We start from the raw sequence: 17,179 nt of genomic DNA, 5'->3' as shown, positions 1-17,179 counted from the left end.
GCTCGAATGATTGGTCTCTCGATGGTACGATCATGGCTACCTGCAGGTGACACCAGCTACCCCGAGTCGCCGGACAACAAACAAGGGAGACGGCTGGTTCAGCCAGTAGGGCGCAGATACCAAAAGAAAAATGCGGAAGACGCATCCAGACAATCATCCAGACCCGGGATCTGGAGGGCTTCTTGATGGGCTCGTACCTCTGCCGTGCTCACGAGTGCACAAAAGAACTCGTATTAAGATGTATGCAGTGGAGGCAACTTCGGTACCATGGGGCTGAACTGTGCTATGCAAAAGCTGTGCCACGGGCGGGAATCGAATCCCATCTGGACCAAAAGTGACTATCAGATAGGCTCGTCTTATTCCTCGTGAAGACAGCTTGGTATAGCTTGGCAGCTGGAACAAGTACTAGTACTGGTGAGTTGGTACTGTAACCGAGGTAGGGCTCGACTTTCCAGAGGGGTGATACTCCCCATGAAGTGTCGTGTTGGCTGTGCAGAAGTAGGTGACATTGGCGACCTACCGATGGTCAGTTCGGCTGTGACTGTTGTGTCGTGGTGGTGGCATGGTACTGCGTAAGGTACTCCGTACATATGCTTGGGAATGGACGTTGCTTTAAATAGGCGGGCTGGGGTAGATTATCATGTAAGCAAGTAATGCTCCTTCATGTTGCGGCTGAGATGCAGGACAAGACCGCCAGTGACCGCCCCATTGAACGAAAATGGACAAGGGTTACGGATTGAGGGACCTCGCCTGTCCGCCGCGGCGCCAAAACGCTCGGGACAATTCATTCAACCATGGATGCTCATGAAGCGAGCTCAAAATCGGTCCTGTCAGGCAAATGAATTTCGGCCTCTTGTCAGTGCCATGATGGTGCTCTTCTCTATCTGGCTAGTTGGTGAAAATGGAAGCTTCCACACATTAGTGTGATTAGTCTACTCCGTGAGCAGCTTGATTTGGTGTTGAGGACCTGCCGGTTTTGGCCTGCTCGAAACGAGATTCGCCAAGTTCCCTGTGCGGGATTGCAGGATGGTGTTGATGGTCGGCCACCGCACTCCTGTTTGAAGCCATGATTTTCTGTTTTGGGGGGATTAGAGAGAGACACACGATGGGCGCGTGGCAACCGGAGGAGAACGCCACTGTTTGTGATGGAGGCGCCATGGGTGTGGGATTTTCGAGGTTCCGAGATTGCGGTCGTGATGTTTGGGGCCATGGACATGATGTGATCATGGCTCGCATGGGACCGCATCCATCGCGTGTGAGAGTCGGTGATGGAGCTAACGGTTAACATAAGCGGTGATCTATCTCTGGAGATACCTAGGGAGTAAACAGCCCGAGAGATGATGGGCGGTAGGACAGCTGTGATGAGTCTACAAAGTAGGCCAGCCACAGCACAGTGGACTTGCCAGTCCTCCGTATCCCCAAGAGATTTGGATGAGTTTTGTGGAGATACAATGCCTTCTTCCTTCCTGCATCAAGTCACAGTACGAAGGGAAAGAATGCAGACGCTTTGGAAGGTACCACACTCGTAGTGAGTGACCTAGGTGATAGTCGAAGGATAACCGAGGGGGACATTGATATCAAAGGTGGACACAGTGAACGGGGTGCAACTAGGTACCTGTAGTTTGCTACTCGTATGTACTATGGTAGGTGGTCAACTTGGACTACTGGTGATTGTCGTGTCTTTCTCGATGAAGCTGTGATTAACCGACAACAATGCCCTTGTTTTTGACATATGCGTACATTGTTCGTCGTTTATTGCTCGCGTGGCCTCGAGTCAAATCGATTTTTCTTCCCGTAGTTGCACACCGCAAGGTAAAGCCTTATCATCAGCCTCCTGGAGCCTCGTTGATCTCACAAAAAATTCGATATCTTCCTCTCCACCCCCTGACTACTAGTACAAGTATTTCGAGGACGAAGTCCCCATCTACGGCCCGATACCGCAAAGAGCGGCGTTCTTTAGTCTTGCAAACTAAACCACAGACGTCGATTGCTTTTGACCGTCTCCTGGAATCTGGATCTGCAATGATGAGACAGTCAGAACCAATGGACGTCTGTGCTTGAGCACCTGGCAAGAGTTCATCACGGTGATATCATCGACAGCAGCCTTGGTTACGAGTCAATGCAAGTCCACCCTGAGCCTCCGTATAGATTGCAGGCAGGGCGTGGTACGAGTAGGGCTTCCAGTGGCCTCCTACCAAGAAACGGGTCGCCTTGATCGTCCTATTCCTTACGAGGTTTCGACCACAATCCTTCGGCGGCACCATCCACGACAATCCTAAAACAAGTGATGCAAGCCTCTGCCAGGATCAAAGGGCATAAGCACCAGCCATTCTTCATCAAGCGTTAAGCAAAGGAAAGGCGTCTTTGTAAAAGAACAAGTCTGACAACGCCAGTATCTCAGCGCAGGGCATCTCATCAAACTCGGCTGTCCACCGACCATGGACCCTCTTTGAACTCTGGGCCCCCTGCCCTGGTTCTCCGTGCTGACAGCCACCGTATCCTCCACCTACGACTAGCCTCTCTTGTCGACCAGTTGGGATGCAAATCCTCGTATCCCACGCGAGAATTGGGCTAGCGGCTTGCATATCCCCCCTGCTTCGTTGTTCAGGTTCAACATGCAAAGGAAAAGCCACCGCCCAAAAGGCCCTTCGCTGAGTGCTCAAGCAAATAACGGCCACGCTTGTCATGCATATACAATATTGTGCTCTGTGCCACCTCGATTGAACATCTGTCACTTTATCACAGACCCTTCCTGCCCTTTCTGACTTCATTCAACCGTCAATTTTACTAAACACCACAGTATCCGGAGTCTTTCATATACGAGTACTCCTCCGCCAGATTGGTCTCAGCGACCTGTCGTTGGAATCCCTCATATCTCTGCTACCAGGGTCTTCCCTTCATTTTGGCCCAATATGGTCTGTGAAAATGGGTATGTACAGATATTGCATTCCCCGTGTGAAACATGTTCATTGACGGACGCAAGGGCTACGGCAACAACGACGTCAACGTTTTCGCCATCATCTAAAACATTGGCCGACTCTTCATCTTCATCTTCACCCTCTTCCACTCCTGGAACACTGCAGACCCCTAAGAATGCTTCGAAACCCATTAAACTGAGAGCCGCCTGCAACCAATGCTTCTCGGCCAAGGTGAGACACGTCGAGACTCCATCTTCTCTTTCCCACTGGCTGACCATCTGGGACTCTAGGTACGGTGTGATGGCAACAAGGAAAGCTGTCGCCGATGCTCTGAGAAGAGATTGCCCTGCATCTATAGCGAGTCTCGAGTGGGGAAAGTGGTAGGAAAGCGAAGAAAGAGACCGCTTCCCGACCAGACTGCCAACGTCAATTCTCAACCGTGGATCGTCAACGGTACTGCTTGTTCTGTGCAATCCATTCCCTCGCCTGCCGCCAGCCACGAATCCGACGAATCCAACAAGAGACCTTGTTCGGTTCCCAACTGGACGTCGTTCGCTGCCGCAGGTGACCAGGGTTTCATGACGTTTGATGAGACGACCGAAACGTTGAATGCAATCGAAATGGCCAACAATCGAAGTTTCTCAATGACGAGCGAGGTCAGCTTCTTCACCAACAACGGCCTACCGACCCCTGCACTCAGCCCTCCACAATTCACCCGTTGCCTTTCACCCGCCCAGCTAGACACTCGACCTACCTCGAAACAAGGATCGAGATCAACGGCTCCGATCGACCCGCGCAGACTTTATCCGCCGGCAAACACCACCACACCATTCTTCGCCAGACACGTCGAGCATCCTCCATTGACTCCTGAAGACGAAGAGACCGTGTGCATCAAACTGTTGGCTCACCTAAAAAAGCATTCCTCGGACGAGTCCCAGCCTCGGGAGACCCAGCTTCGACTGCTGAAGAAATGTAACGCCGCCGTGCGAAGGATCCTGCACAGCAAAACCATCCGATCCTCTTATACGTGTCACCTACTCCTCTCCAACATTCTGAGCCACCTGGTCCGTCTCTGCGAACGCCTGTGCTTGGACATGGACATGAACAGCTCAGAGGACGCCGCACGGAGCTTGGAGTCGCAATTCCTCCAAGACCAAGTCCATTATGAAGCAGTGCCGGGATATTTCGAGAACGTGGCGGTGCACCTTCCGCAACAACCGTTGCAGGCGTCGGAGCAAGAAACGATGATGGCCTTGAACAGGGAGGTCATGTCGTTCGCATCTACAGTGGCTGATATGCTGAAGAGGAAGCCTCTCGGTGGGTTCCAGACCCTCGGCAGGCATGAAAGTTTCCATGCCGAACTAGAGCAGAGATTGATCAAGGCATCGGCTCTGCTGCAATCATGATGGATGTGTACTAGTTAATGCTTGATTTTGGATTTTGGATTTTGGATTTCGGATTTCGGATTTTGGATTTTGGATATTCCCAGAAAGCATGGTGTTAGCGTGTGCGGTGCTTCAACCCCAGCAGGGCGATATGATTAGGCACATGTGCCGTGTACCACAGTAGACAAGGTGTGGACAAGGAGCAATGAGAAGACCTGTTCGAGTCGAGTCAAATACCAATGCACAGGCCGGGAGAATTTTATCCCGGCCACCTCCCTGCTCGTTCGTACTAACACGCATACGGAGCTCCTGGTTGGCCTGAAGGTGATGTCGTCATGCAGCTATAGCGTAGGTGTAGACCGTATCCGCGGAGGCATCTCTTCTCCATGCGTTGATTCAAGTTCTTGGTGATCGTTCTGGCTCAGGAGAAACCCAAATCTGGCTCCTCTGTAGAGATGCAAATAGTCAACTACGCGGCCTGGATCCCCGCCGAAAACGCGGCTCTGGAAGTCGCAACAGCTCCCTTCCCGCAAATCGGTGCCGATGAAGTCATCATCAAGAATCGTGCCGTGGCCGTCAATCCGGTCGACTGGAAAATCCAGAGTTGGGGCGGCTTTGGGATCAAGTATCCAGCCATCCTGGGTGAAGACGTCGCCGGCGAGGTGGTCGAGGTGGGCAAGGATGTCAAGAAGTTGTTCAAACGCGGGGATCGAGTCATTGCTCACGCGTTGTCGTTGGGCAAGGGAAGTGCATATGCCGGCTTCCAACTCTACCCTCGTCTGAAGGCCGCGACGGTGGCCATGATCCCTGACGATCTGGAGTTCAAGCATGCTGTGGTCCTGCCGCTGAGCATTTCGACAGCCGCGTCAGGATTGTATCTCAAGGACACGCTGAATCTGGAGTATCCCCAACTGCAAAAGAATGGCCACGGCCATGTGGGGTTGTCAAGCTCGACTTCGACGAGTCCTCCCACTAGTCCACCATCCGCAGAGCGAGGATCCTGGACGATGGTGGACGTCGACGTCGACGTCGACAAGCCGAAACCAATCATCCTGCTCTGGGGTGGCTCTTCCTCCGTGGGCTCATCCGTGATCCAGCTCGCCGTGGCATCGGGCTATGATGTCGTGACGACGGCTTCACCTGCCAACTACTCGTACGTCAAGTCTCTCGGGGCCGTTTTGGTCTTGGATTATCACAATCCGGACATCGTCCCGATCCTGGCATCGCTGCTGAAAGGACGGTCTGTCGTCGGCGCATACGATGCGATCGGGTCGGTGACAACAGTTGGCCAGTGTGCTGCGGTTCTGCATGCCTTGGATGGCGGCACGGTTGCGAGTGTAGGTGCTGCGCCCGACGAGTTACCACCGAATGTCAAGGTGAGCAGGATCTCGGGCGAAAGGATCGTCAGCACGGAAGATGGGATCGTCGCGAAAAAGGTGTGGCACGAGTATGTGTCTGCTGCGTTGCAGGAGCGGTCTCTCAAGCCGGCGCCCGAAGAGTTGGTCGTCGGTAATGGGTTGTATTATGTTCAGGGCGGGCTGGACAGGCAGAAGCAAGGAGTCAGTGCGAGGAAGGTGGTTGTTACACTCTGAAATGAAATTGCTAAGATGGACATCTGTCGCGTCCTCGGAAGTACGGTTCTGTGTTCGTTTCTACGGAAAACCGAGACGTAAAATTTCATATTCCTTCCCGCCCTCATTCCTCCTCCATGAGTGCTTCCAAAGTGTCCTATCGCGCTAGTGTCAATCGCAAGCCATAGGCCTGAGGCATGAAGTTGGCTGTGCAGCTCACCTGTGACAGGACTTCAGGCGCAGAGATGATGTGGAAGCCCAATTTGGTCTGGGACAAAGTCAACTCTCACTCTTCGTCTTCGTAACGGCGTGAGGCTTAGGCCGGGCCGAGTGGTTGCGGATCTCACCTCCAATTTGTATCGACCTGGATATGTCCTTTGCAAGTATTTCCTCAAGACGTCATGTGGGAGTCGATAACTGGACACCCTTTGCGGTTGGCGGCCGCCGAGAGTCGACGTCGACGAGCCTTGAGTTGATGACGTGCTGCTTCGGTTGATGGTCATAGTGATTGGTGTTTGCATGGGCGAGGTGACCGAAAGAATAGAGTCAGCCTCGTGATCGGTCGGGGCAGAAGGCCGGTGCGATGTACACCCTATACCGGGCGAGATGGGGTGGACTGTAACGTCAAGGGGATTCTGATAGCCCCTTTCGGCAGATGTGGACAACAGACAAGCCGGAGCACGAATTCTCAGCTGAGAATTAGGACAGACGTGGACAGATCAAGTAGTCGGATTCAGTGAGGCTGAGTCTCGTTCCTCTATGAAGGAGGCGACATGCGATTGGTCAACAGCACTGCCTCGTCGGTTCGCGACCGGTTCGCGACCAGGGATTGATTCGTCAAGCTGAAGCATGTTACACGAAGTCAAATCGGCACCTGATGAGTGCGCCTCGAGTGCGCCTTGGGGAATGCTTGTGCTGGTTACGCAAGTACCACCGAAAAGTGCAGGGCAGGTGTCACGGGCAAGCGACATAATGGCGACCATTTCTGCGACGAATGCCGGAAGAGTTGCATAGAAGGTGTTGATTTGCTGGATTCGGTGATTGCAGGCTTCGACCTCGAAAGCTTTGTGGTTGTTCGCGTCAATGCTGTGACTAGAGTTGTTTGGAATCCCTCAAGATACACTTCCGGATGAATGAACAATGTCCTGAAGATACAGTTCTTGTCGAACGAACGAATGCTTGAGATTCAACCCGTTGCCCCAACTTCAATAGTCGCTTAGACGTACAAGTCACAGCCGATTCAGAAGACTGGAAAGCTGACAAGGGACGTAGAGGATTTCTTCACCCCGATTTGAGGCGAAGGAACAATTCATTCAAAACGCTATCGAATTGCGAAATGCGAAAAGGAGTCCTTGCGCGAATCACTTTTTGCAACGTAGCGGCCAGATTTTGGCTGTCAACAAGCTCACACGAGCACTGCTCAGTGTAGTTTTTGGGACTGTCATTGTCGAAGGCATTCGATTTGTTGCTATTATTCAAGTCAGCATGGTCCAGTGTGCCGATATACCATTCTTTAGCAGTACTTACATCATTTAACCATGAGGGGGCCTCAACGACAAAGTAGTCGAGTCTCCGGGACACTCTGTAACTGATTGAACCCGACACAGCTGGTGGATATAGCACTTCCAGCAGGCTCTCGAGTCTCTTCCGATCAATATCGTAGCTGGGGAACTTCTGCGGTCTCTTGAAGTCTGTCGCTCTAAGACTCATATTTGAGGGCATGATGTTGGAAAGGTGGTCAAGTGTTGTGGTGGTGGTACTGGTGATGATGACTGGTATTCACAGGAGTACTCCGTACAATGGCGTAGATAATCACGGTACAATAATGCTGTTGCAGATGCACGTTTGTTGTGGGTGAAGCGAGTAGATCAAAATGGGACTTTGGCGGGCCTTATAGTAATAACAAGACCGTGGCAGGCCTGGTGAGCCTGAAGACGGCCCCGAAAAAGGACGGCGGGATCCGTAATTCATTTCCCTGGATACCACCCCCAGTCAGCCTATTAGCCTGAGTCTGCAGCCTGAGAACCCCTAGACCTCCCCCGAATTGGCCACGCCCAGGAAGCCTCATTGGGTGCCAGCTGTTAATACGAAGATCATCTGTCTCATCTCGTTATCGGTCAAAATCTCCTTCCTGACCAGCTGGTCTGCGCTGTACTTTCTATGAAGCTTAGGCAACCTCAATGACTCTTGGGCACTGCTGACTCGATCACAATGACTGATAACGCTTCAGCCTGACGACATCGCCATGTTGTGATGGAGGACACCAGCTCCTCGCATGAGGCTAGACTTGCGACCGCCTGTGACAATGCACCACGCGACCTGCACAACTCGTGGTTGGTCCTCCCACATTCGTTCTTCCGTTGGCGAGGGTCAATCTGCACTTTAGCCAGAGGGCTGACTCTTGTTTTGCGAGCATGTTGGACGGAACTGGGTGGCTGCAGGATGCCGTGAGAAGGACTATGAATGGTCAGTCATGGGGGCTGTGCCAGTACTACTTTCCCTGAAGCCCAGCGCGGCTGAGACAGATTCCTTGCCTTCAGCTCTCGCCTACGACGCCACCTGCAGAAAGATGGATGGATGGATGCAGGCGCAGGCTGCACAGGCACTCTAGGCTGCCCTGGGTTAGCCGAAGCCCGTATTCATGCCCCGCGGCATCTGGGGACTCGCCAGCAATTCCGATCAGGCTGCATGTTCCCATCATGACCTCCATGCACGAGCTCGGCAAGGCTGTCCTAGACTAATATGACCGTCACAACGGCGACGTGATCAAGGTGTGAGAGCAGAGAATCGCTTCATGGAACAGTCGCGATCACTGTATCGCATACTCCTCGAAGATCAGGCGCCTGCGGCAGCTGCCTATACCGAGTCAAGCGCCGATTCCTGCTTTTCTCCCGATTCAGGCCAGATTCAATTGAGAGTCTTCGTCAGGCAGCATCACAACGATACGAAAGCGCTTGAAAAGCCGATTTTGCAAAGCCAGGAACCGCCCTCACCAGGAGCATTGCCCGATGGACCGGATTGGGAGGAACCAAGGTCCCTGGATTTGCTGGATATTCATTCACCAGCAGACCTCCTGGAGTTCTACAATGTGAGCTCAAGACCCAATCTCAAAAAGCCTTGCACTGAATGTCTCGGAGAAGGGAAAGCATGACACCACCATCTTGTTGGTTACTATTCCGAACCGACACGGACGAGCACTGACACGCGTCTCAGCTTCGTTGACCAGAAGACATCACGGAGCCGCGTGAACATCAGTCTCGCTTGCTTCACAACTCTCCTACAGACATATCAGGTCTCAGCTCACCTTTTAGACTTCATGTGCTGCTTTGGGCGTCCTAGCGGTGAGATGCAGCTGGCTCCACCTCCTATACAATTCAGGTGGCACCCAGACGAGGGTCCTGACTTTGTGAATGGTTTTGGTAAGTGCTGCACTAAGTTGCAGTTTACTCTCTGCTAACAATCCAGATTGCACATACATCCTCCGATTCGTCGAGCCCAACAATCGAGGCGAAAAGAATCCATATTCCCTCCGCCAGGCACTCGTATTCCATCGTTGCTCGTCTTTTTCTACGTGGCTCTTTGTCGCATTGTCGAAATCTATGAGCTTGACTTTGCATTCACATCTAGCCTCACGGGATGACACACTTCCGGAAAATCAGTTCTCACTTCACCTGATCCTCATCAATGCCGCTGCAGCAACATGGCGGAGCTATCTTTCATATATCGCCGAGGAGGTTCGGAATGTTGTATGTGTAGCCCTACGAAGTCTGCGACTAGTGACCACTGACTGGAAGGCAAGGCAGAACAGGCGATCCTGGCGGACTTTGACAACGACGGAATCCACTTGGGCGAGCTCGAGGAACGACAGTACCTCAAACAACTAGAAGATATGATTACCGATCTTATGACTGCTGTCGATTCATCCCTGGACATATGCTCGACATTGCAAGTGAAGCACTCCAGATACGCTGAAGAGCAATCTCAAGGACGTGCGCAGCCGTCACGACGACGTCTTAATGAGCTGTTCAACCAAGTGATTGCCGAAAAAGAGCGCGACTTCCGTCATTATCGGGCTCAAGCCGATGTACTCCGCATGAGAATACGCAGCGCTGAGGCTCTGGTACGTCAAGTCACCATTTCGGATGACAGGTCTTCTGACAATTGCAGGTCACCAATATCCTTGACCTTGGTAATGGCAACACACTGAAAATGCTGGCTCTGGAAGCGCAAAGGGAGAATCAGGCCATGCAAGCTCTTACGGTGAAAGGCACAAGGGATGCAGCTGCTGTCAAGGTGCTTACCGTTGTCACATTGGTGTACCTTCCCACCACCGCTGTGCTGGTACGTCCCTTCCTCCTTATAGCGTTTTGGCTCTCAAGGCATTGACGTTGGCTCGAGAATTTCTTTTCGACTTCATTCGTGGACTTTGGCAGAAACGGGAATGGTTCACCCGTGCTCACAGTTGCCAGGAACTGGTGGATTGCTCTGGCGGTAGCCGCCCCTCTGACCGTCATCACTATTTACATCTGGTGGTTTTACGTGGAAAGTTTTGTCTACCAAACTCCACCAACTTGGTGGCGCTTGCTCAGTAGAGGATTCAACCGCATCCCGACGACGCAAAAGTGGAAGCGGCGACATTCTGATGTTATCGATCGAGAAATGAACAATTTGTAGCAGGTTCACCACACAATGCTGTCGACTTGGTGAGCCATGTTTCACCGGTCGGATTTATCGTCACGATAAGGCTGTCTGCCGCAAAAGTCCTGCACCAACGCGAGATTGTGTCCTGCCTGTGGTGGCTTGCCGCTTATGTCGAGTTAATGCATAACCTCAGCCCGCTAGGCGTTTTCGAGAAATTTCGCCACCTTTTTCGCTTGTCCAGTACAGCCTGTGACCAGCATAGGCGATGGGTGCGCAGCTGCGCAGTATTAGTGCTGTGCGCGAGCCAATCTCGCAGGCATTTGTGTGACACAAGAAGAAACAATATCTGCACAGCCGGGCTGGATTGGCCTGTTTGAACACTTGCAGTGGGCGCCACCATTCTTTCACCCCCAGACCGAAGCACGATCATGGCCTCGAGAGCTGAGCTGGAGAGCGGAGGTGTATTGGGATCCTAGTCAAGTACATGCGGCTCTACGGAATCGCTTTAACACTTCCAGCAGATGAAGGCCTTATCTACAGCCTGATGCCTCTCCAGACTTTGTCGACCTCTTCGCCTCACCAGGCACATGCCTTCCGCGATGTCTAGATCCAAGAAACCGTTTTACGTACGAATTCAGAGCATATTTCCATTCTTCGGTCGGGAACGTTCCAAGGGTAAGTGACTCGCGCTCAAACGCAAGCTGAGACTGAATTCCCAAAACAGCATCCTGGACGAAACCTGGCCAACCCAGTCCAGAACTTGATTCGGTGCAGACCTTCTACAACAACTTGAAGTCACCTGTCCGGGCAGCACCGGACACCTCTCAACAAGCTGAAAGCGAGGAAGGTCCTGCAGAGCATGCTGTTAGCTCCTCGCCTCCAAACTCACGGACCTCCAAATCCCATTCACCAGAGCGTACCTGGCCACTGGCAGATACATCAACAAAAGGATCAGGATTACCACAGGCGGACGCCTCATCACGAAAGCCAGTCACCTCACCGCAGGCGGATGGCCTAGCACAAAGACCGGCCTTGCAACAGGCGGCTGTCTCATCACGGAGATCGAGCAGCGACAGCAGATCCAGACAGTATGTGCAGCCTTCGCATAGTGCGCCGCGGAGTGCGGCCCAAATGATCATAGCTGGACGCAGTTCACATCATCGCCCGCCGTCGCCATTGGCAGGGGGCATCAACGATAGCACTGATATCGAAAGTCATTCCTCCAGTCAACCTTCGTCCTCGGCTGTTTCAGAGCACCAGCAAGATGAGGAATCAGCGAATCATCCCGACATCCTGGTCAATATAGTACCGCCTACCCGCGCGCCGACCATGCAAGATATGGTTCAGCAGATGAATGAGGCAAATCGAGTTGGCGGTCTTCACCAGCCACGAGACCATTCTCGCTTGCGGATGTCGACAACCAGTGAATCCCCATCACGATCTCGATCATCATCGAGTACGCAAAGATCACCTTCTCCCGACATCACCGAGGACACACATACCGGTCCCCTCTTCCCGGATACGATTCCCGTCACCCTGAACCTTACCTTTGGAGGCGAGGAGATCAAAGAATTCACCGAAAAGGAGGTAAAAGACTTTCATTGGACGGATCCGGAGAATTACAAGAGACTGGTCCCCGATGCTTTCATGAGCAAACTTCAACATGCTCATGAGGAGTTGAAGACGCAAGATGTGTATCTCCGTTACGGGACTTGCCAAGTCAGGGGTTCCACTGGCCTTGACCATAACAGCCAAGTATCGTTTGTTGAAGACCATGAGCAATTAGGCGAGGCAGCCATTCGCGGTGTTTGTGACTTCGTAGCCAAACACCCCTATCAACATGTCAATCTTCAAGTCTATTGGGATTACGGTTTCGCCCAGATTAAACGACCAACACCACAACAAGTCGAGGAGGGCACTTATTCCCGGAATTATGCAACCATGATCAAGAGAGAGCTCGAAAGAAAGACCAAAAAGAACTTTTTGAAGAAGGACTATATACCCCGACGCGATCTGAATGTCTTCCTGAATCGTCAGGTGATCGAAAACATTGTCAGAAACGACGACAGTCTACAATTTGTCGACGACGAGTCCAGAAGCGAATTCATCAAGGCTATCCAGAGTCACGCACCGAATTTGTTCGCTATCTGCATCTATCGTGGCTTGGAGATGAACTTTCTTAAGCATTTGATGGAGCGACACAACTGCCAGGATACCTTGGACGCTCGGCCGAAACAAAACATGGTGTGCAACAGGGGCGCTTGTACCAGCCATGCGATACAGCAAATGATCACCTGCCTGCCCATGTTTTTCGCGGAGAAGATTGCTCGCGACTATCAGCATCGTCAACTTAGCCATGAAAAGGTGCTCCCCCTACATGACGTTGGGGGCGATGACGGGCAAGGTTGCGCCACGCGCCAGTCGTTAGGTAGAGGTGCCTACGGCACTGTGTACGCAGTCAAGATCAATCTCGCGCACAATGCTATCTCACGAGCCGCGACCTTAGGACCCGCGCACGACCTCTTTGCGCCTACCACGAGCTACGAGAGCCCTGAACGGCTTTTTGCTGTCAAGCAATTTTCCAATCCTAAGGCCTTCGAACGTGAACAGCTCATCTTGAAATCCTTGGCCGACTATCCACACCCACATATTGTACTACATCTCACCACCTGGAGCCAGGACACAGCACATTACATTCTCTATGATCTGGCAAGATGCAATCTGCGGGAATATATAAACAACGTTCAAAGTCCTCCCTTGAGCAGGCCGCATGTCCTCTGGTTCTTGCGACAGTTGGACGGGCTCGCCAAGGCCATCTTCTATGTGCACCACTTCAAACGACCTACTTTGTCCGATCCAAAACCCGAAGCTGACTATCTGTGGGGACGACACAACGACATTAAGCCGGAAAACATCCTTGTCTTCGAAAAGGCTCCAAACCAGAACCCGGTACTGAAGCTCACAGACTTTGGCCATGGTGTATTCACTGAACCCAAGGGAGATCATTCCGTGGGCGATCCTCAAGTTGTTGGCACAGAAACGTATTGGCCGCCCGACCAATCCCGGAACAAGAAGACTTCCCGGCCGTTTGATATGTGGGCTCTTGGTTGCGTCTACCTCGAGCTTTTGCTGTGGCTATTCGGCTTTTTTCAGGAGGAAGGGCGGAGAGGCTTTGCAACCGCTCGTCTCAGCCTTCCTGGCCAAAATCGCACTGCTAGAATAGACCGATTTTGGTACAAAGAAAAAAGGGGAATGTCAAGACATTATCATCTCAAGCCTGCCGTCAGGGAGGCAATAAACGAACTCAAAAACAAGCATTGTCCACAACTGAGGGCCTTTTTGAGAGTGCTCGAAGCTATTGAACTCCTGTTGGACACAAACCCGGAGACCCGCATGACTGCCGACGGCTTGTCAATTTTCATGAGCACCGTCGTGACGCAAACTGAGGCCGACCTCAAAAGGCATGCCGATTTCTATATGAGGCAGTACAGAAGAAACATGGGCGGATCAGATGTACCCGACGATCTGGGCACCGAAAGGATCGGTCCGGACCTGGCTGATCGTTCACCAATAACACGATCGCCGAGTTTTGATAGCGGCGCACCCAGCCGAGCCGACTCCATGCGGCGGTCAGCCCTGACACATATCGCTTCCGCGCCGGATGTTCTCATGCATGCTGGACCCCCGGGACAAGCTGGCGGCCTAGGAAGGGCTTTGGAAGATCTTCACTTCTGACTGATACAATGCTTTGTCTTGCTTGATCTGTGATGCTTGTGAGTTGAAGGTGGCCGCATGCCGCACGATCCGCGAGGTTGAGCGGTATCTGGAGAAAGTCATCAAAACGGTGTTATCGGTTCACAGTGTGGAATGCACAGCCTTGAGTCACAAAATGGCGTTGTACGGTGATGATGTAAGATACTTATGACCAAGCCCAAGTAGCTCTTAATGATTGATTGTATATGGCTGCTATCAAACGACTCGTCTGCCCCGGCTCAATGATTGAACATTGCTCTTCAACAACAATGCTTTGCGATGACACTATTCAACTCCAACTTATTGATCAAGTGAGACATAAAAAGCTTCAATTAATGCGGCGCAAGAATTTCCAGCGTAACCAGAGCGCCATCCATGAGCGACACCTCCGGAGGTATGCAGACCAGACCACCCCGGAACCAAAATCACCTATCCAAGCGATACTGCAAATTCAGTATCGGGCTTGGTACCGCCGCCATCAGCGCCAGCGGGCCCACAGCACTACTATCGTTTGCAGCAACAGCTGCCTCACCCCACAGCTGTTGGGCTTCAATGTCGAAGCAGTTGGACCGAATTGTCTCGTCACACAGATCCCACAGGGTATGGTCGTCCATCTTGCAGAATTTACGATCATACAGACTGGCCCAGTGGGGACCGTCGATATTGGGCATGCCGCAGAGAACTGTGGCGGTATCGTCCAACATTGTGCTGTTGGAAAGAGTCCACCAGAGTTCGTGCATCCCCTGGAACTTGGGGCCCTTTTCGGCTTCGGCGGCGGAATCATCACCGTCCGAGGCGCGCTGCTTGACTGAACGGTAGAGGTCGTCGGGAAGCTTCTTCTCCTTGGGCTTCGGCTTTTTCTCTGTCATGGGCCAATATACCGGTGATGGCGGTCGAGCGTAGTTGTCCACGGTCTTTTCGTCGAGATTGTTCGCATCGGGTCCGTGGTAGACCAGGGGCGGATAGAACATGTGAAGCTGGTCGGGCTTGTCGTTGCTGGCATACAGGCGGGGCGCGCTGTTGCAGATCAAGTCCGGGTTCTTTTGGTACGCCTCCATGGTGCCGTTGCCGTCAAAGTCCTTGATGTGGAAACTGACACTTTTGGGCATGTGCTTGCCAAGGATCCAAGTTTCGCCGGGATTCCATACGAGTCGTCGGCGTCGAGCCGGAAACACCAGGGCTGGTATGTGGTTGATCCATCGCTGCCAGGAAGGGGGATTTCCGTCATGGATCTGTAGCCTGTCCAGCCACAGAGTTTGGTCGGGACATCTCCGAGAAGGATCTCGGTGCCACCGTCGGGATACATGACCTGGACGGCCGAGACGCAGATGGCGTCGTTGCTCGCTGGGCCTTTTATCAGTTTTCCACGTTGTAATGATGTCTGCAATGGGGAGAATGAACTCACAAGCTCTCAGTTGGACATATGGTGCGCGAGCATTGTGGTTCTCGTAGTTGACCAGGACGTCGTGGAAATCACCCTCGCCAACCCCCTTCATCTTCTTCTCCTCGTTGTAGGCATAGCCTGCGTAATCGCCACGTTCATTCCACAGCACGACTTCCGGGATTCCGCCTGCTAAGCTGCTCTTCTTGCTGTTCGCCTTGTTGAAGTCCATCCCAGCCCAGATGCGGACGGCATGATCTCTTGGGGTTTTGTCCTTGGGCGGCTCTGGAACAATGTGTTCCCATTCCCACAACTTGCCGAGGAGCATGCTGGCAGCAGTGACGGTAATAGGGATAAATCAACCCATGTCCTGGAATATATATTTAGTTGTGACACTTGGGGTAAGATCTTTGGACGTACTTTGGAAGGGTAAGACTTCAAGGGATCTAAGGAGGCTTGAATAGAGGAAGGAACACAAGTCGAAGTTGCGAGGGATGCGGGAGATATATATATCTTTTCTCTGCTGGATAAGCGAAGGGCTCTTACCTAGCGTGCAACAAGTATCACAATTTGACGGTACAGAACGTGTGAAAGCCATAGACGGTGATGGTTGTAGATGGTGGAAGGACGAGCAACTGGAGGACCAGAACATGGCAAAAGTTTGGCGATGCAATATGTCTCGGATGAAGTCCTAGGGAAATTGAAGATGGTGGACGACCGTAGGTGAATTGAGGACCTGGCATCAGATACTGGTACACTCGTGTGCTCCATAAGCAGAAATCCACGCGAAAGGTCCTCTTGAACCATGAAGAAAGACACTTGTAAATCGGCAACGCGTATCTCTGTTAGGACAACCGCAAAATTTTCGCAGTTGTGAGGACCTATTCGTGCGGCGTCGGGCGTCGTCCAGTGCTGTTTGCAAGTACTTTACCACACAGATTGCAAAGTGGAATGGATGCTTCCATGATTGGTGTTGCAGATCCGCAGTCTTGAGGGAGTTGGACCCCGCGTGCCTCGACCAGCCTTGCAACAGATACTCGGCGAGTCGTATGATTTAAGCCTCCAGTTTAGCTGATGGTGTTGGAATGTACCACGATTTCCCAGTGCCAGAGTGAAGGGTTGAATCTCGGAACATTACACATTCCACCCTGGTAAAATCTATGCCGCCCTCACGGAGTATTGACGTGCGAGTACTAGGAAAGGGCCATTCCAAGCTTGCGAGGAATCACACTGCGGTGTCAAAATATTCAGCCATGATTATTCTGAAGGATTCTCAGACATAATCCACATCGATCTCCGACCCTGGTCGACAACAATGTAAAGCAGCCTGAAATGGTCCCAACCGGACCGCGGTATGAAAAGGATATCGATGCCGCTAACTTTGAGCGAAGCAGAGAATATGATGATAATTGCGAAGACAGGCGTGGACTGGTAAGTTGCCTTGATTGTTGGCTTGATATCAATCAGCAGCCTTTATCGGAATTTCTGGTCTGACCAAGCAGGTAAAGTATCTGACAAGGCTGATAGGCG

At 52.2% G+C, this 17,179-nt stretch overlaps 6 protein-coding genes across 7 annotated transcripts; 4 read left to right on the top strand and 2 right to left on the bottom strand.

The window, feature by feature from the left end:
• Window positions 1–2,638: 2,638 nt before the first annotated feature.
• On the top strand, window positions 2,639–4,508 carry PV05_09388 (uncharacterized protein). Its single transcript, XM_013455724.1, has 3 exons — window positions 2,639–2,929; window positions 2,984–3,149; window positions 3,209–4,508. The coding sequence occupies exons 1-3, from the start codon at window positions 2,913–2,915 to the stop codon at window positions 4,322–4,324; spliced, it is 1,299 nt and encodes a 432-aa protein (XP_013311178.1). The 5' UTR covers window positions 2,639–2,912; the 3' UTR covers window positions 4,325–4,508.
• Window positions 4,509–4,693: 185 nt separating this feature from the next.
• PV05_09387 (uncharacterized protein) lies at window positions 4,694–6,001 on the top strand. Its single transcript, XM_013455723.1, has one exon. It carries the CDS (start codon window positions 4,759–4,761, stop codon window positions 5,893–5,895), a length of 1,137 nt encoding a protein of 378 aa, XP_013311177.1. The 5' UTR covers window positions 4,694–4,758; the 3' UTR covers window positions 5,896–6,001.
• A 1,142-nt stretch (window positions 6,002–7,143) lies between these two features.
• PV05_09386 (uncharacterized protein) lies at window positions 7,144–7,723 on the bottom strand. The gene is made up of 2 exons (XM_013455722.1): window positions 7,402–7,723; window positions 7,144–7,342 (listed from the first exon to the last, which is right to left on the bottom strand). Exons 1-2 carry the CDS (start codon window positions 7,594–7,596, stop codon window positions 7,316–7,318), a joined length of 222 nt encoding a protein of 73 aa, XP_013311176.1. The 5' UTR covers window positions 7,597–7,723; the 3' UTR covers window positions 7,144–7,315.
• A 660-nt stretch (window positions 7,724–8,383) lies between these two features.
• On the top strand, window positions 8,384–10,606 carry PV05_09385 (uncharacterized protein). The gene is made up of 6 exons (XM_013455721.1): window positions 8,384–8,962; window positions 9,012–9,293; window positions 9,340–9,620; window positions 9,674–9,994; window positions 10,042–10,215; window positions 10,273–10,606. The coding sequence occupies exons 2-6, from the start codon at window positions 9,191–9,193 to the stop codon at window positions 10,546–10,548; spliced, it is 1,155 nt and encodes a 384-aa protein (XP_013311175.1). The 5' UTR covers window positions 8,384–8,962; window positions 9,012–9,190; the 3' UTR covers window positions 10,549–10,606.
• A 376-nt stretch (window positions 10,607–10,982) lies between these two features.
• PV05_09384 (uncharacterized protein) lies at window positions 10,983–14,449 on the top strand. The gene is made up of 2 exons (XM_013455720.1): window positions 10,983–11,190; window positions 11,240–14,449. The coding sequence occupies exons 1-2, from the start codon at window positions 11,103–11,105 to the stop codon at window positions 14,248–14,250; spliced, it is 3,099 nt and encodes a 1,032-aa protein (XP_013311174.1). The 5' UTR covers window positions 10,983–11,102; the 3' UTR covers window positions 14,251–14,449.
• A 13-nt stretch (window positions 14,450–14,462) lies between these two features.
• PV05_09383 lies at window positions 14,463–17,053 on the bottom strand. Of its 2 annotated transcripts, none has more exons than XM_013455719.1 (3): window positions 16,070–17,053; window positions 15,674–16,019; window positions 14,463–15,612 (listed from the first exon to the last, which is right to left on the bottom strand). In XM_013455719.1, the coding sequence occupies exon 3, from the start codon at window positions 15,375–15,377 to the stop codon at window positions 14,694–14,696; it is 684 nt and encodes a 227-aa protein (XP_013311173.1). In that variant the 5' UTR covers window positions 15,378–15,612; window positions 15,674–16,019; window positions 16,070–17,053; the 3' UTR covers window positions 14,463–14,693. The 2 variants fall into 2 exon arrangements, with proteins under 2 accessions (XP_013311173.1, XP_013311172.1); XM_013455718.1 differs by having other exon boundaries at window positions 16,196–17,053.
• Window positions 17,054–17,179: the final 126 nt, after the last annotated feature.

Source organism: Exophiala xenobiotica, assembly GCF_000835505.1.
Source record: "Exophiala xenobiotica strain CBS 118157 unplaced genomic scaffold supercont1.6, whole genome shotgun sequence".
Taxonomy (NCBI): domain Eukaryota; kingdom Fungi; phylum Ascomycota; class Eurotiomycetes; order Chaetothyriales; family Herpotrichiellaceae; genus Exophiala; species Exophiala xenobiotica.
Note: the sequence above shows the minus strand (reverse complement) of the source record. Positions and strands in the feature narration are given on the sequence as shown.

Coding starts and splice junctions, on each gene's coding strand:
- PV05_09388 (XM_013455724.1), top strand. Junction 3,150..3,208: donor ACCAATGCTTCTCGGCCAAG/GTGAGACACGTC, acceptor CTGGGACTCTAG/GTACGGTGTGATGGCAACAA.
- PV05_09387 (XM_013455723.1), top strand. CDS start 4,759: ATGCAAATAGTCAACTACGCGGCCTGGATCCCCGCCGAAAACGCGGCT.
- PV05_09386 (XM_013455722.1), bottom strand. CDS start 7,596: ATGCCCTCAAATATGAGTCTTAGAGCGACAGACTTCAAGAGACCGCAG. Junction 7,343..7,401: donor CCCCCTCATGGTTAAATGAT/GTAAGTACTGCT, acceptor CTTGAATAATAG/CAACAAATCGAATGCCTTCG.
- PV05_09385 (XM_013455721.1), top strand. CDS start 9,191: ATGTGCTGCTTTGGGCGTCCTAGCGGTGAGATGCAGCTGGCTCCACCT. Junction 9,621..9,673: donor CCGAGGAGGTTCGGAATGTT/GTATGTGTAGCC, acceptor CTGGAAGGCAAG/GCAGAACAGGCGATCCTGGC. Junction 10,216..10,272: donor TTCCCACCACCGCTGTGCTG/GTACGTCCCTTC, acceptor CGTTGGCTCGAG/AATTTCTTTTCGACTTCATT.
- PV05_09384 (XM_013455720.1), top strand. CDS start 11,103: ATGCCTTCCGCGATGTCTAGATCCAAGAAACCGTTTTACGTACGAATT. Junction 11,191..11,239: donor CGGTCGGGAACGTTCCAAGG/GTAAGTGACTCG, acceptor TTCCCAAAACAG/CATCCTGGACGAAACCTGGC.
- PV05_09383 (XM_013455719.1), bottom strand. CDS start 15,377: ATGCCCAAAAGTGTCAGTTTCCACATCAAGGACTTTGACGGCAACGGC.